The sequence below is a fragment of the Rhinoderma darwinii genome, chromosome 1, assembly GCF_050947455.1.
Source record: "Rhinoderma darwinii isolate aRhiDar2 chromosome 1, aRhiDar2.hap1, whole genome shotgun sequence".
NCBI lineage: Eukaryota > Metazoa > Chordata > Amphibia > Anura > Rhinodermatidae > Rhinoderma > Rhinoderma darwinii.
Window position 1 is genome coordinate 160,580,966 of NC_134687.1, and position 16,489 is coordinate 160,597,454.

Consider the following 16,489-nt stretch of genomic DNA (forward strand, 5'->3'; position numbering starts at 1 on the left):
AGAAATACTTCACAAGATAGAGATTAAAGGGAAGGTGTCATGATTTTATTTATTTTTTTATCACATTGCTTTTAATATAATATTTTCAAAAATTTTATTTAATTGTGTTCTCATGTTTTACTTTTTAATGTATTCTTACTTCTACTTCTCTATGGGGGCTGCCATTTTTTTTTTTTAATCTCCCACACAGACCAAAACTAAACTCGTTGGTAGAGCAAAATCCGGCGCCATTTTAATGTGGACCGGAAGCCGCTGCCGGACAGTAAGATGACGACTTCCGGCCGTGGCTTCCGGCCATATGTTCAACGAAGCTAAAGCGCAAGGAAGAGCATAGACAAGCGGAGGCGGCGGCAGGAGCAGGTAAGTTATGTTTGTGTATGTGATGCGTGTATTATGTTCGTGTGATACTGTCTGTTGAGCCCTGTATCTAATCCTCCTAGCACTGTGCAGTCGCTCAGAAAATGGCGGCACACAGTGTAGGAGGTTTGAAGACATTCAAACACTTCCTTCTCCTGGCACTAGCCAGAAGAAGGAAGGGTGGATTGTGTGAGGACACTAGAGGAGAGTATGTCCACCACAAATTTGCAGCATAAATCAATGAGGTTGCTTTACCACAGTGACCATGCTGCAATTTTGGGAACTGCTCCCTCTAGTGGCCAACACGTGGAAATGTTATAAATTAGAATCTATGAAAAAAATTAAAACAATGTGTAATCACTTAAATACTAATTGTTTAACTAATTGTTTAACTGAAAAAAAAATAAAAAAAATTCTAGCGATACATTCCCTTTAAGGAGCACGGTTAAAGAGGCTTTGTCACCAGATTATAAGTGTATATCTCCTACATAATCTGATGGGCGCTGTAATGTAGATAACAGCAGTGGTTTTTATTTTGAAAAACGATCATTTTTGAACAATTTTAGATTTATGCTAATTACTTTCTTAAAAGACAACTGGGCGTGTTTTTACTTTTTACCAACTGGGCGTTGTACAGAGGAGTGTATGACGCTGACCAATCAGTGACTAATCAGTGACCAATCAGCGTCATACACTTCTGATTGTTCCACAGTGTGATTGTGCAGGGAAAGAAGCTGGGCTGGAACAATGAGAAGTGTATGACGCTGATTGGTCACTGATTGGTCAGCGTCATACACCTCTCTTTACACCGCCCAGTTGGTAAAAGGTAAAACACGCCCAGTTGTCTATTAAGAAATTAATTAGCATAAATCTAAAATTGCTCATAACTTGCTCAAAAATGATCGTTTTTCTAAATAAAAACCACTGCTGTTATCTACATTACAGCTCCGATCACATTATGTAGGAGATAGGGCACTTATAATCTGGTCACCACAGAGCCTCTTTAAGTCTTCATTTTTGGCTGTGGTTACACCATTCCGGCTCAGACTACAGATGAAATACACAAGATTTAAAGGGGTTTTCCAGTTTTAGGTTAATAATGCTTAATCACTAATATAGCTTGTGTTTCAATTTCTTACTATTGAGGATTACCGAATTACAATCGGCAATGAAATTCGATTTGGTCAGAATAAATTTGCTGCGAATTGCAAGTGCCGCGATTGCCTTGTCTGACTCTCTGATCTCTTCTAGGACTGTATCCAAGTTGGATACAGTCCTAGAAGACAGTCAAACAAGGACAATCGGGGCACTTACGATTTCACCCCTAAAAAAAACATACTAACCCTCCCATGGTCAACTGTAGTGACGTGTCCCTGGCAGCCTCCTGAGATGATGTAGTTTTTATCAATGTGAACGCTGCAACTAATCACAGACTGCAGCAGTCACATGGGACAAAACAATGTCATCTCCGTAGGCCGGCAAAGACGCGTGGCTTTGTAACACCAGGGGAGTTTGAGTATGGTATTTTTTAATCTCCTCTTCTCCCGTCTTTTATTTCTCTAAACTGTAAAATGGCGTCCTGCACTTGCTGGTGGACGCAATTTTGTAGACTTGTTTGCTGCGAAGCCCAAAAGTTTCGGGTTTTCCTCAAATGCAAAACTTTTGGGAAATTTGACCGAATTCAATTCATGCTGAATTGGTTAGCTGTACTCTACTTAATATATTTAAGATAGTTATTTGCTGTAAGTGAATGAGAACATTCTTGTTTACTTTCACAGGCTTCAAACCTGTAGATACCTAGTCCTGTTTTAAGCTGAGAATGCTAGGCAATGCTCTGTGAGCTAAATACATCAGCAGCAGCTGTTCAAATCTCACTGATAGTTTGCTACAATGTATCAGTCTGGAGTGTCTACACTGGATACAATTGTATCCACTACTTAGCTGAGAGCAGGACAGGTTTGCAGCCTGTGAATGTAATAAAGGCTTTTCCTTCACTGAAAACAAGCTAGTATCTTGTAACTAGCTAGGAATTGAAACACAAAGTATATTATAAAGTTGTAGAACTTTTCATTTATACACTGATTAAACTTTATTTCTATAAAACAGGAAACCCCCTTTAAATCGCTTGACTGCAAAGGGTGTATGTAATACATCTTAATTCTAAGCGCTTGCCGCGACTAGAATATAATGGCTAGAGCTTAGATCCTGGTATCATATTAAAGCCCAGATTCTTAGCTTTTTAATGTTACCAACATACGGTTGGGCAGCAGGATGAAAAGTTTAATTTCCCTGTTTTGTGTCTCTGTACGTGAGGGGATGGGAGGAGGGAAGCTGCAAGTAACAGCAGGAAGAAAGACCACAGCCTGTTACTATTATCTCTCCCCCTGTACAGCCTCTAGTGACCCCAGCGGGTGATACGTGAACTATTCTTCATGTTATCACCCCCTTACCAATGAGAGAGGATATGTGAGCTCTGATTGTCATATTGAGGGGGGTCTTATTTCCCCTTATGACAGGGGTGAGAAGGTGAGCAGTTACACATGATCTCCTGCGCCTAATTTCCCGAATCCGTGACTCGGATGTTTACCAGCCTCGGGACCACAGTGATTTTTTTATTGTTCGGTTCTGATGATTATGTGACGATATAGGGATAAGTAGCATGTATGAACGCTGCACATCTTGAATTTTTATTTCTGCGAGGCTCTGCTTAGGTCACACTTTTAACCACAAACAAGTCTTTTTATGTATTTTTGCACAATGTATATATTTGATGCAAAATTGTATGAAAGCGTCCGTGTGTGTGTAAAGTGCTGGGTGGCATTTTTGCAATTTGCCAGGTGTCTACTTTCAGAAAATATATGGGAGTGGGGTATAATATGACTTTTTTTGTATATAATTCAGGTTTTACTTGTGTATGTCAAAAGTGTGAAAATTGTTGCGGCAGTGAAATGGTTAACATTTTTGTGAATTGCTTGCCTTTGCTGCAGTAGATTAGTTGTTCAGGCACTCATTTTTAATAAAACACAATGAAATTACTCACATAGTTGTCTCTTGCAGACCAGCCTGGATAAAGCTGCATGTGTAGCTGCCTTTCTTTTCGGGCTAACTCATAATATTTGGCCTGTTCTTCACGTGACAACGCATGCCACTGCAAAAGAAAAAAGAATATAGCTTTAATAATTGCGGCAAAATGTCTTTTACTGTTGACTCATAGAACGTTTCTGAAAATAAATATTCACAAAAGTTAAACCCCAAAATACAAAATATATTTATACACAACAAACATCCATGTATAAATGTAATTCAATATTTTTCTTCAAAACCAATTACACTGACTCAATGGAGCCTATTTTTCAGTTTTCTGCCATAATTGCAGTAAAAAGCATGAAGTTCAGATTAGATGCCGTATTTACTAAGCTCCACATTTTTTCCCCAACACTTGTGAAGTGTCAGCAAAGGGGACATGGCTTTATAGTTGTATGCCGCGTGACTTATGTACAATCGATGGCAGTGAGCTTCGACTACTGACAATTGGGTGGCCAGCATAGTTGTGAAGGTCTGAGGCATGTCAATGAATTTAAACTTCTCCTTACCTCTTGAAGCCTTCTATCATTAAAGGCAATGTACACCTTTTAAAACTTTTTAATAAAAGTTTGTATCAGTGTGTTTGTAGCAACTTTCTAAATACTCTTTATTAAAAATTAATTATACTTTTTAAGATACAGCTGCTTTGCATTCTGTATACAGAGCAGCTGTATCTAGCGCTGAAACCTGTATCCGTCAGGTCTCTGACACCCAGGATCGAGCTGTTACCGATCACATCTAAGTTCAGTGCCACTGACCTGACGGATTCAGGTCTCAGCGCAAGATACAGCTGCTCTGTATACAGGATACAAAGCAGCTGTATCTCAAAAAGTAAATATTTTTAATAAAAAGTAAATAGATAGTTGCACCAAACACACTGATACACATTTTTATATAAAAAACATGTTTTCAAAGGTGTACATAGCCTTTAAACTCAACAATTTCCCATATTTAATTGACCAGAAATCCAAAATATTAATAGTATAATATAGTCAAAATAGAATTAAACATAGAATTACTGATTCCATAAAGATAGAAGCAGTAGTAAATGTGTATTCCCAACTCACACATTCATAGCTCGCTTGCTCGGTTATTTCTGTAACTTCCATAGAACTGTATGGAGAGAGCCACACACATGCGCGGCCACCTCTTCATTCATTCAACACCTATTCTCCACATAGTGGCCAGTGCCATAGGTGGGACTTGCACCTATCACACATTTATGGCATATCCCGTGGATATACCATAAATGTGTGATTTGGGAATACCCCTTTAAAAATATATTTAGATTTCAGAGCTCAAACTTATAGGACATCAACTTGGCAGGTACCTAAGCATTGTAGACGGATATTCAGAATATGGCCTAAGCTAGTGTGAAATGTTACATTTTATGTTGCCTCTGCTCCCACAGTCCATTAAAATACAACGTGCAGTAAAAAACACTGTGGTTACCTTTTTCAGCAATTGTAAAATATGAAGCTGACACCAAAATGTGTAGAGTTGTAGATACCTGTTTTTGAATTAACATAGTCTTACTTGTCACTAAATCAATTTAAATCCTTCCAATGGTGTCACTCTAATCCACTTTTATGGTCGGCTTTCCAGCTGCCACAGTGACATATGTGCCTTGGATGTGAATAGGCGTTATGTTGCCAGGAAAATGCAATGTCGGCTGTACATGTTTTAAAAGAGAAGGGCCTGATAGCCTTAGGCATGGAGATTAGATAGTTGCTTATGCCAGACAATATGCATTTTGAATATGTAAAAATATAAGTATCGGGAGCCGGGAATCAATAACTGGGGAGAAGAATTGACATGAAATGTGTTTAGAATTAGGTCAAGGTAAAATGTGCTCTATGAGTCCTTTGCCATAAATGCTTATTCGCGTTTGTAGACAACAGAATAACACGTAAAAGGGCCCCAGGTCTAGAAGATCTCGAGTGGCGCCTAGTCATTAATGTCTTATTCCCACTTTGTAAAAGACACCTAATTAGGTCTTGCAATGCTTCCACCACTTTTAATTATAGACCGACGTTTAATACCTGTATTAGCACTTCCTCAACATCTGGAGCGGATCTAACTCACTATTGATCTGCTATAACAACGTACTTCATGAGAAATGACTAGAATTAGTCAATGTTTTTTTTAACTATTAAAGTGCATAAATGGGAGAATACTGATATTATTGTTTCATTCTCTAGTGATCTGGGTCTTACAATGCTTTTTATATATACATACATACATACATACATACATACATACATACATACATACATACATACATACATACATACAAAGACTTTCTGGCCCGGACAAGCAACTAAAAAGTCATAGCAAAAATCTGATTATTACTCTATACAAAAAACAAAATATTCCTTATCTCTGACAACAGCAGCTATTTTCTTGCTGATTTTCTGCCATGGCTTTTGCTTTGCTCTTTACTATACAATTGAATATAATCTTTTATTCCATGTTATCAGCTATTTTAGTCTGGGATAGAGACTCACTGCAGTGTTCATCTATGGGATTATTGAAGGACTAGTATTGGAAGACTAGGGAAGGGTGAATCACCTTAATCATTTTAAGATTTATATTTAAGTTTTAGTGTTCCTTTTAGTAAAAGTAAAAGAGTCTATAGTATAAAGTTTTTAAAGGGAACCTGTCACCAGCATTTCACCTATTGAACTCTCCTCACCCCTTGCTGGCCGCTGATGTCAAAAGTTCAGTGCCATTATCCCCTCTCCTAAACTCCTCCGACCGTAAATAATGGTCTGCAAACATTTTGTGCCTTTTATGGTAATAATCCGGCAGTCATGTTCGTTCCTCTATTTATGCCTGCCCACCGCCGAAAACTGGTCCTCCCCGAATGCCAAAATCTCATCTGAGATAGCGCGTATGTGCCAGTCATGTATGGTCTGACACCCTTCCCTGCTTCGTTCGGGCCTCAAATCTAGTCACTGCGCATGCGTCGCTATGATGTCACGTTGTGCACGCGCACCAGAACAGGACTTTGATGCGCATTCGCAGGATTTCGTGTGTGCAGGGGGGAGGTGAGGAGCGGTCAATCACAAGTAAGGAGGAGGGGTTAACTCGGAAAGGCTTGAGGAATGAAGATATGACTGTTTTATACTCCTTAGCACAGGAACACTAAAAAATTGAATACTAAAGGTACAGAGCCTACTTAGAAAACACTTATAGGTTAAATAGAAATTATTTTTTCATACACTTCCACCAGGTGTAGCTGGTTTATTATGTGAAATGCTGGTGACAGATTCCCTTTAAAGATAAAAATATAAAACAAGACTACTTCTAATATCATTCACAGATATGTAAATGTTTCAAACGTGCACATGAACGAGTTGGGACATAAGAACACATTTTAAATATTTTCAGAGAACCCCCTTGAAGAGATCCTTAGGAGGTTGTAATGTTTGATGCTATATGCCTGGTTATAATAAATAATGCAGTTTATAATCATGTCACTGTTTTATTGCGTGACATATCATCAACCTTTTTTTAATTCTATTGTAACTAGATATCACCAAGTTTACAATGCAAAGCCCACACAATGACAGCCCTCAAGGGCACATCTAATTAGAATACATACACAATACACATAACTTGCACAAGGTAATGGGGCCTCTGCCTAAGACCAAATAAAGAAAAAAGAAATCCAAGTATGTCTCTGGGACCCAATGAAATTAAAAAAAAAAAATAATAGGAGATTCATATCAATAAAGACTATGAGCAGAGGCATAGCTATAGTGGATTCAGAGGTAGCAGTTGCACCTGGGCCCTGGTGCCTGTGGGGGCCCAAAATCCCATCTGTCACATGAGTATTATAATTGGCAAATGTTAGTTGGGTGGTCCTGTTATAGATTTTGCATCAAGGCACACAAACTTCAAGTTATGCCTCTGGGGCTAAGCATTTCTGCCTTATAGTTTAAGCGATCAGTGAAGGTCTTAATATCCAGACCCCCACCGATCAAAAATGATCACGTTTGGATTAAAGGGATTTCCCAGGATTTATATTTGGTTGCTTATCCTCAGGATAGGTTATCAATAATTGATTTGTGGGGGTCCGAGCTGCAGTACCAGGCAACGACACCCACACAGATGAGCCGCTCTGTCTATGTACGCAATAAATGGTACGTGGCGTCTTCATTCTGCTTATTTGCGGGGGTCCTGATTCAGATCCCTGCCAATCAAATATTGATGTCTTCTCGTAAGGATCAGGGTGGACAACTTATCTTGCTCTCCTTTAAGGAACCAAAATAATATATTTTATTTATAAAAAAAATACTATAATAAATGAAATATTACAGCTGTAGAACACGTTTAGTGCTGAGTAAAATGAATATCATTATACTTCATATGCTGGATGTGTTTATTATATTGTATTATAGAGTGCCTGAACATAAACAAAAGGGATAAAAAAAACTGCTATAAATATGGTGGATCCATCTCTCCACCACTGTCTGGAATGGAATCAGAACATACTTCTTGTGATGTCATAATCTACAATCTGGGCATGAAGCATCTGTACACACTTCCTGTATTTACATCATCTAGAATCTGGGTGTGATTAATTTACACATGCTTCCTGTGATATCATGATATAGTTCTAACATATTATGACATCATCAGGCCTATAAGTATGTCTATTAACAACATTAATAGCATCTATTATAATATAATCTTTAATACCATCTATAATAACATCATTTATATAATCATCTATAATAACATTTCTAATAACATCTATAATAGAATTTCCATAGCATCTTAAAGAGGCTCTGTCACCAGATTTTGCAACCCCTATCTGCTATTGCAGCAGATAGGCGCTGCAATGTAGATTACAGTAACGTTTTTATTTTTTAAAAACGAGCATTTTTGGCTAAGTTATGACCATTTTTGTATTTATGCAAATGAGGCTTGCAAAAGTACAACTGGGCGTGTTTACAGTAAAAGTACAACTGGGCGTGTATTATGTGTGTTACATCGGGGCGTTTTTACTTCTTTTACTAGCTGGGCTTTAGGAATGGGAGTGTATGATGCTAACGAATCAGCATCATCCACTTCTGTTCGTTAACACCCAGCTTCTGGCAGTGCAGACACACAGCGTGTTCTCGAGAGATCACGCTGTGACGTCACTCACTTCCTGCCCCAGGTCCTGCATCGTGTCGGCCACATCGGCACCAGAGGCTACAGTTGATTCTGCAGCAGCATCAGCGTTTGCAGGTAAGTAGCTACATCGACTTACCTGCAAACGCCGATACTGCTGCAGAATCAACTGTAGCCTCTGGTGCCGATGTGTCCTCGCTCGTCCGACACGATGCAGGACCTGGGGCAGGAAGTGAGTGACGGCACAGCGTGATCTCTCGAGAACACGCTGTGTGTCTGCACTGCCAGAAGCTGGGCGTTCTGAAGAGAAGTGGATGATACTTCTCGTCAGAACGCCCAGCTAGTAAAAGTAGTAAAAACGCCCCGATGTAACACACATAATACACGCCCAGTTGGACTTTTACTGTAAACACGCCCAGTTGTACTTTTGCAAGCCTCATTTGCATAAATACAAAAATGGTCATAACTTGGCCAAAAATGCTCATTTTTTAAAAATAAAAACGTTACTGTAATCTACATTGCAGCGCCTATCTGCTGCAATAGCAGATAGGGCTTGCAAAATCTGGTGACAGAGCCTCTTTAAGTTCTCATGAAGACTCCTCTATAGATGAAGCCTCTGTATAGAGAACAGGAAAAAGATCTGGTAAGTTCTATGTTAATAAATGTAACATTTTCATGGTTGGGTTAAGACTCTTCCTTGAGTGCGGGTCACATTCTGGTCCCTATTGAGTATTTATGAATTTGTGTTATTATGTGTTTTTGTCTTTTTTTAAATCTATGTTTTTTGCTTATTTAATTTTTTTTTTAATAGGATCTGACTATTCTACTGCCTGAAGATCTGAAAATTGAGAAACATTAGAGAAAATTTCAGCTCATCTCATTTAGGGTTGCAGTCAGGGCCAGACTGACTATCTGACAAATGCCAGATTGGCCATTGTCTGCAGTGGGTCAGTCTCCTCATCCCCAGATGGCTTCTGTAGCTCCTTCACTTCATCTCTGACTTGTCTCTGCATGGGTCAGTCAGTCTGTCACCCAACCCCTGCAGTCTCGGTTGTGTTCCTGCTAAATTTGATATCATAGTGAGGGTTGGGACCTCTTGGGAGAAAAGGTGAGGCCTCCTAGATTACAGTACTTTTTATAATGCAGAGGCATAGCTAGGTTCTCCTGCACTGGGGGCAAAGATTCAGATTTGTGCTCTCCTCCAACTTCTTTCCCGACATTTCCTTCCCCCTCGCCATGTTTGCTTTCTCTACCAATCAATGAGGTCTCATTTTTTTTCACAATTTATTCATGTAACTCGAGCATAAAATCATTTCTAAATTTTACAAGCTATATAGTTCTATAAGGTAGTTTACCATAACAATAAGTTCAAATAAAATAAATTAAAGAGGCCACACACAGCCCCTTTGTAGATAGCACCACACACAGCCCCCTTGTAGATAGCGCCACACACACACACCCTTGTAGATAGCGCCACACACACCCCCTTGTAGATAGCGCCACACATTCCCTTGTAGATAGCGCCAAACACAGACCTCTTGTAGCGCCACACACAGCCCCTCTCTTGTATATAATGCCATACAGCCCCCTATAGATAGCTCCACACACAGCCCCCCTTGTAGATAGCTCTACACACAGCCCCCTATAGATAGCACCACACACAGCCCCCCTTGTAGATAGTGCCATACACAGCCCCCTGTAGATAGCTCAACAAACAGCCCCCCTTGTAGATAGTGCCACACACTGCCCCCCCTTGTAGATAGTGCCGCACACAGCCCCTCTCTTGTCGTTAACGCCACACAGCCCCCATGTTGTAGATAGCGCCACTCACAGCATCTCTTGTAGATAGTGCCACACACACACAGCCCCCCCTTGTAGATAGTGCCACACACAGCCCCCATTGTAGATATTGCGCACAGCCCACCTTGTACATATTGTGCCACACAACTCTTGTACTTAGTGCCACACCCCCCTTGTACATAGTGCCACACTGCCCCCCTTGTACTTAGTGCCACACTGCCCCCTTGCACTTAGTGCCACACTGCCCTCCCTTGTACTTGGTGCCACACAGCCCCCTTGTACTTAGTGCAACACAGCCCCCCTTGTACTTAGTGCCACACACTCTGCTTGTACTTAGTGCCACACTTCACCCCTTGTACTTAGTGCCACACAACCCCCCTCCCCCTTGTACTTAGTGCTATACTGCCACCAGAGCAGAGAACGGTGGCGGTAGCCTACCGCTACCACTCTCCGCTCTGCTTGACGTGACTCACCATTAGGAGGAGCCAGGAGGTCTTGCAGCAGCGTTCTGACTGCGGTCGCTGCTGGCCCTGGAGTGGACCATTACTGTCAGCAGCGATTAGCTGTTTTGAAATGGCTGCTCTGCGGTGCCTCCCCTTCCCTACATCATAGTTGCGACCAGGGAAACATGCCCCGCCTGCCCCCCCTAGCTGCACCCTTTATAACAGAAAGCAAGAGCTGTGTGCTTGTCTACACGTGTGTACAAGTGAACTGAGAGGAGTGACGTTCTGCACATGGGACTGTATGTTGGAGGGGGCTAAAGGGAGGGGAATGATGTTTTTACATGGGACTGTATATTGGAGGGGGCTTAATGGAGGGTAAGGATGTTTTGCACATAGGACTGTATGTTGAAAGGGGATGAAGGGAGAGAAGTGTTTTTTTTTTTTACATGGGTCTGTACCTCGGTGGGGGCTGAATGGAGGGAATTGATGTTTTGCACATGGGACTGTATGTTGGAGGCTACTGAAGGGAGGGAAGTGATGTTTTTACATAGGACTGTATTTTGAGGGGGCTGAAGGGATGAGAGTGAGGTTTTGCACATGGGATTATATGTTGGAGGAAGATGAAGGGGGTAGTTATGTATTTATTAACTTTTTACGGTTTACTGTTTGCTGGAGGGGGCTGAAGGGAGGAGAGAGATGTTTTGCACATGAAACTGTATGTTGTAAGGGATCCCTGTAGGGATTTTATCAGCTGCAGGATAGATGAGCCCTGCTGTTCTGCTCCACTGTGTATTTATTACTTGGCTACTAGTCTGGCCCTGGTTGCGGTACGTAAGGCTGGACTGACTACAATCTTCACATCATCTAAAGCTCCTTTCTCATCTCATCATACTCCATCAATCCTTTCACATAACCCTAATTCAGTTTGTGTTAGGGCAGTGGCGTAGCTATAGGAGTCGTAGTGGTCGCAGTTATGATCTGGCCCTGAAGCCAGGGATGGCCACGGCCCCCCGCACCACGTCTGTCCACAGTTATTGTAATAACTTGGTCCAATATGGTAAACTACACAGGCCCCTGTTACTACAGTAATATCTCCATATACTTACCCTCCTCGCTCTTGAGTAGGGTCCCCTTTGGTTTTGGGCGCTGGTTACTGATGCCGTTCAGCGTCAGAAAGTTGTATGCGCAGCGCACATAAGGTCAATGATTTTGAATAGCATCAGGATCCAGCGCTGCACCCCAAAAGGACCTGACAGGTACGAGGAAGGTGAGTACATACTTGCCAACATTTTAATATTTTTTCCAGGGACACTTAGGGTGTAGCGTCTTTGGTGTGTGTGTGTCTTATGGGGGAGTGGCTTATCTTGTGGGTGTGGCTAGTGGGGCATGGCTTCCTTTTCAGAATTTCTGCATACAAATAAACAAACAAAAATGTCTGCACTAGTTTGGCTGACAACTACTATTGTGGATGGTATCTCTCTGGTTATCTGGTTGTTTACAGGCAGGTGATGTCTCAGTTTATCACTAGGGCTAGGCGATATGTGCTGACCACTACTAGTAGCGTAAAAACCAGCGTAAATAGTGCCACACTCAGTTCCCCTGGTAGATGGTGCTCCACACTGCTCCCTGTAGATAATGCTAAACACTGCTCCCTGTAGATATTGCCACACTCAGTTCCCCTTGTAGATGGTGCTCCATACTGCTCCCTGTAGCTATTGCCACACACTGCTCCTTGTAGCTATTGCCACGCACTGCTCCCTTTAGATATTGCCACAGCCCCCCTGTAGATGGTGCTCAACACTGCCCCCAGTAGATATTGCCACACACTGCTCCCTGTAGATATTGCCACGCACTGCTCCCTGTAGATATTGACATGCACTGCTTCCTGTACATAACGCCACCGTGCCACCTGTAGATAGTGCCACACGGCCCCCTGTAGATTGTGCCACAACACACTCTGTAGATAGTAAGGTATAGATCAGCAGCATTGTTATGCTTGAGAAAGGCTCACATTGAGCTGAAACGTCGCATGTGGGATTAAATAGGATCACCCTTTTTTTCACTCATTTGGTAGTGCTGCCTCACTTTCCTTTGTCTACACTCTGTAGATAGTGCCACACAGCCGCTTTTTAGATAATACCAGTGTCCTCTGTAGATAATACCACAGTGCCCTCTGTAGATAATACCACAGTGATCTCTGTAGATAGTGCAACACAGCCCCCTGTAGAGAAACACAGCCCCCTGTAGATGATGCCACACAGTCCCCCTGTAGATGATGCCACACAGCCCCCCCTGTAGATGATGCCACACAGCCCCCCTGTAGATAATGCCACACACCCCCTTATGGATAGTGCCACGCACACCTCCCTGTAGACAGTGCCAAATACTCCCCCTGTAGATAGTGCCACACACTCCACCGTGTAGATAGTGCCACCCTCCCCCTTGTATATAGCGCCACTCCCACCTCCTCCCTGTATATAAAGTCATTGTGGTTCCCCCTAGGAGGGGAATTACCAGCCAGAGCATTGCCGACGCTCTCGTCGGGGACTCCTCTCCCGGAGGAGCCCCTGACGTCACTGCCCTTATATGGATAAGTCAGGGACTCCCTCTATAAGCGGAATCCCCGGCCAGAGAGTCTGCAATGCTCTGGCCGGGGATTCCGGCACTCGAGGAGGAGCCCCTAACTTCACTGTCCATATATGGACAGTGATGTCGTCAGTGGCTCTCTCTATGAGCGGAATCCCCGGCCAGAGCGTCGGCAAAGCTCTGGCTTGGTATTCCTCTCCTTTAGGTGTCCCTGACATCACTGCTCTTATATGGACAGTGAAGTCAGGGGCTCCCTCTATGAGCGAAATCCCCAGCTAGGGCGTCGGCAACGCTTCGGCCAGGGATCCGGCACTCCATCAGGAGCCTGACTCCTGACTGTCAAGATATATTCCGCTCCAGGAGGAGTGACTGGCAGAGCAGGAAGTGGATAGATTCCTGCTCTGCCATAGTATTCAATTGTATCTGCGTCCTGAGGAAGCAGATACAATTGAATGTAGCAGTCGCTGGGACAAGTCTCGAAACAGTAATTTGCCGGGACTGTCTCTGTAAATTCGGGACAGTCCCGGCAAATTCGGGACTGTTGGCAACTATGTGAGTATATAAATACTGACTGCGAGGGCCCTGTTTGTAAGACTCTCATGTGTGATACTATCTGCTGGGGCCATGTATGATATTGACTGCAGGGGCCCTGTATCTAAGTCTATCATGTGTCATTCTGACTGCTAGGACTCTGGATCTAAGCCTACTATGTGTAATACTGACTGCTGGGGCCCTGTAATAAAGCCTATCATGAGTGATACTGTTTGCTGGGGCCCTGTATCTCAGCCTATCACGTGTGATATAGTCTGCTGGGGCCATGTATCTAAGTCTATCTAATCTGTGATACTGTTTGCTGGGGCCCTGTATCTAAGCCTATCATGAGTGATACTGTCTGCTGAGCCAATGTATCTGATCCTATCTAGTGGCATAGCTATTGGGGTCGTAGTCTTATAGATTTGCTGTCTCCGATATAGATATATATATATATATATATATATATATATATATATATATATATATATATACAGGGTGGGCCATTTATATGGATACACCTAAATAAAATGGGAATGGTTGGTGATATTAACTTCCTGTTTGTGGCACATTAGTATATGGGAGGGGGGAAACTTTTCAAGCTGGGTGTTGACCATTTTGTATCCAACTTTAGTTTTTTCACAAGAAAAACAATGGTGTGCTTGGTTTTAACGTTACTTTATTCTTTCATGAGATATTTACAAGTTTCTGACCACTTATAAAATGTGTTCAAAGTGCTGCCCATTGTGTTGGATTGTCAATGCAACCCTCTTCTCCCACTCTTCACACACTGATAGCAACACCGCAGAAGAAATGCTAGCATAGGCTTCTAGTATCTGTAGTTTCAGTTGCTGCACATCTCGTATCTTCACAGCATAGACAATTGCCTTCAAATGACGCCAAAGATAAAAGTCTAAGGGGGTCAGATCGGGAGACCTAGGGGGCCATTCAACTGGCCAACGACGACCAATCCACTTTCCAGGAAACTGTTCATCTAGGAATGCTCGGACCTGAAACCCATAATGTCACCCATAACTTGTAAATAACTCATGAAAGAATAAAGTAACGTTAAAACAAAGCACCACAATTGTTTTTCTTGTGAAATTCTCGATAAGTTTGATGTGTCACATGACCCTCTTCCCATTGAAAAAACTAAAGTTGGATACAAAATGGCCGACTTCAAAATGGCCGCCATGGTCAACACCCAGCTTGAAAAGTTTCCCCCCTCCCATATACTAATGTGCCACAAACAGGAAGTTAATATCACCAACCATTCCCATTTTATTTAGGTGTATCCATATAAATGGCCAACCCTGTATATATATATATATATGTATATGTGTATGTATATATGTGTATGTATATATATGTATATGTATATGTATATATATATATATATATATATATATATATATATGTTTATTTTGGGAAGGACAATACATATGTCTTGGATCTTGTGCCTCTGATCTTTTAAGACCCTAAAAATGCCCCTGGCTACGTCGATGGGTTACTTAAATGGACACTTAATTTTCAAACAACTTATGCAAATCTAATAGTATACCTGATATACATCAACTTTGTAATTGATTTCCTGTTCAAATTTGTTTTATCCATGCAAATTCTGTGTGAAGTTACTACCACTCCACTAGGTGTCTCAATTCTGTAATCTGCTGTCCACTCCCTGTTATCAAGCAATGTTCTTTTCTGGTTACAGAGCAGAATTGACAGGCTGCAGAATGTGGGTGTATGGCTCTTCACTGCCTGCCTATACAAGTCTATGGGGAGGGGGAAGCAGGAGGAATAATATTATTCCTCATGTACACACATATGACAGCTTATTCTGGAAAGTCACCAAAAAAGTAAGGTACGCTTTAAGAGACTCAGATGCAGCTGAAAGTTATGGGTGGGCTGCGAGCCAGAGCCATCAGCCGTGAAGAGACGTTGGGGCCCAAGAAGAAATTTTCTACCAGGGCCCATGAGCCTTTAGCTACGCCCCTGACCATGAGAAAACCAGGATTCCAATAAGCCAATACCAGGGTAAATGGCTAGGGGAAAACAAAGGGAAGAATAGGAGACCAAACCAGTGATCAAGGGGAAAGGGCCAATATAAGGAAAATATGGAAGGAGGAGGCTTGGTCATAGGAACCTAAATAGCCACAAATTTCATGAGACTAAAATCCATAAATTGATACACACTGGCACTCAAGACACCACGGTGGTGGGAAAGAATTACAACATATACTTTATTTGAATAGCAGATATGCTATATTTACCATATGTGTTTAATGAAAGCTAAAATCAGTCATCCTTACATATATCAAAGAACATAAAACAAAGTTAAATAAACCTAAAATTCAAATATACAAATTATGCACATAAAATTGCAGTAGCAATCCAGGTGTTATTGACAAAGTCGTTGAAAAGAGCTAAGTGGAGATGCTAGAAAAGATAATTCTCCACCTATTGGATTAAGCACAGGTTGGTAATACGACAGACAATCATAAGCTTTCGCACTTTAAAACTGTCGTGCTCTTGGTCACCAAATTTGTGCTTTTATAAGTTTT

The 16,489-nt window shown here is 41.7% G+C and overlaps 1 protein-coding gene across 5 annotated transcripts in view; it reads right to left on the reverse strand.

The window, feature by feature from the left end:
• Positions 1 to 16,489, reverse strand: part of LEF1 (lymphoid enhancer binding factor 1) — a 115,437-nt gene that overhangs the window by 26,499 nt on the left and 72,449 nt on the right. For all 5 annotated transcript variants that reach the window (XM_075860510.1, XM_075860509.1, XM_075860512.1 and 2 more), the window contains exon 8: positions 3,398 to 3,505. In XM_075860510.1, coding sequence (XP_075716625.1) covers positions 3,398 to 3,505 — 108 coding nt within the window. The remainder of the gene's footprint in view (positions 1 to 3,397; positions 3,506 to 16,489) is intronic.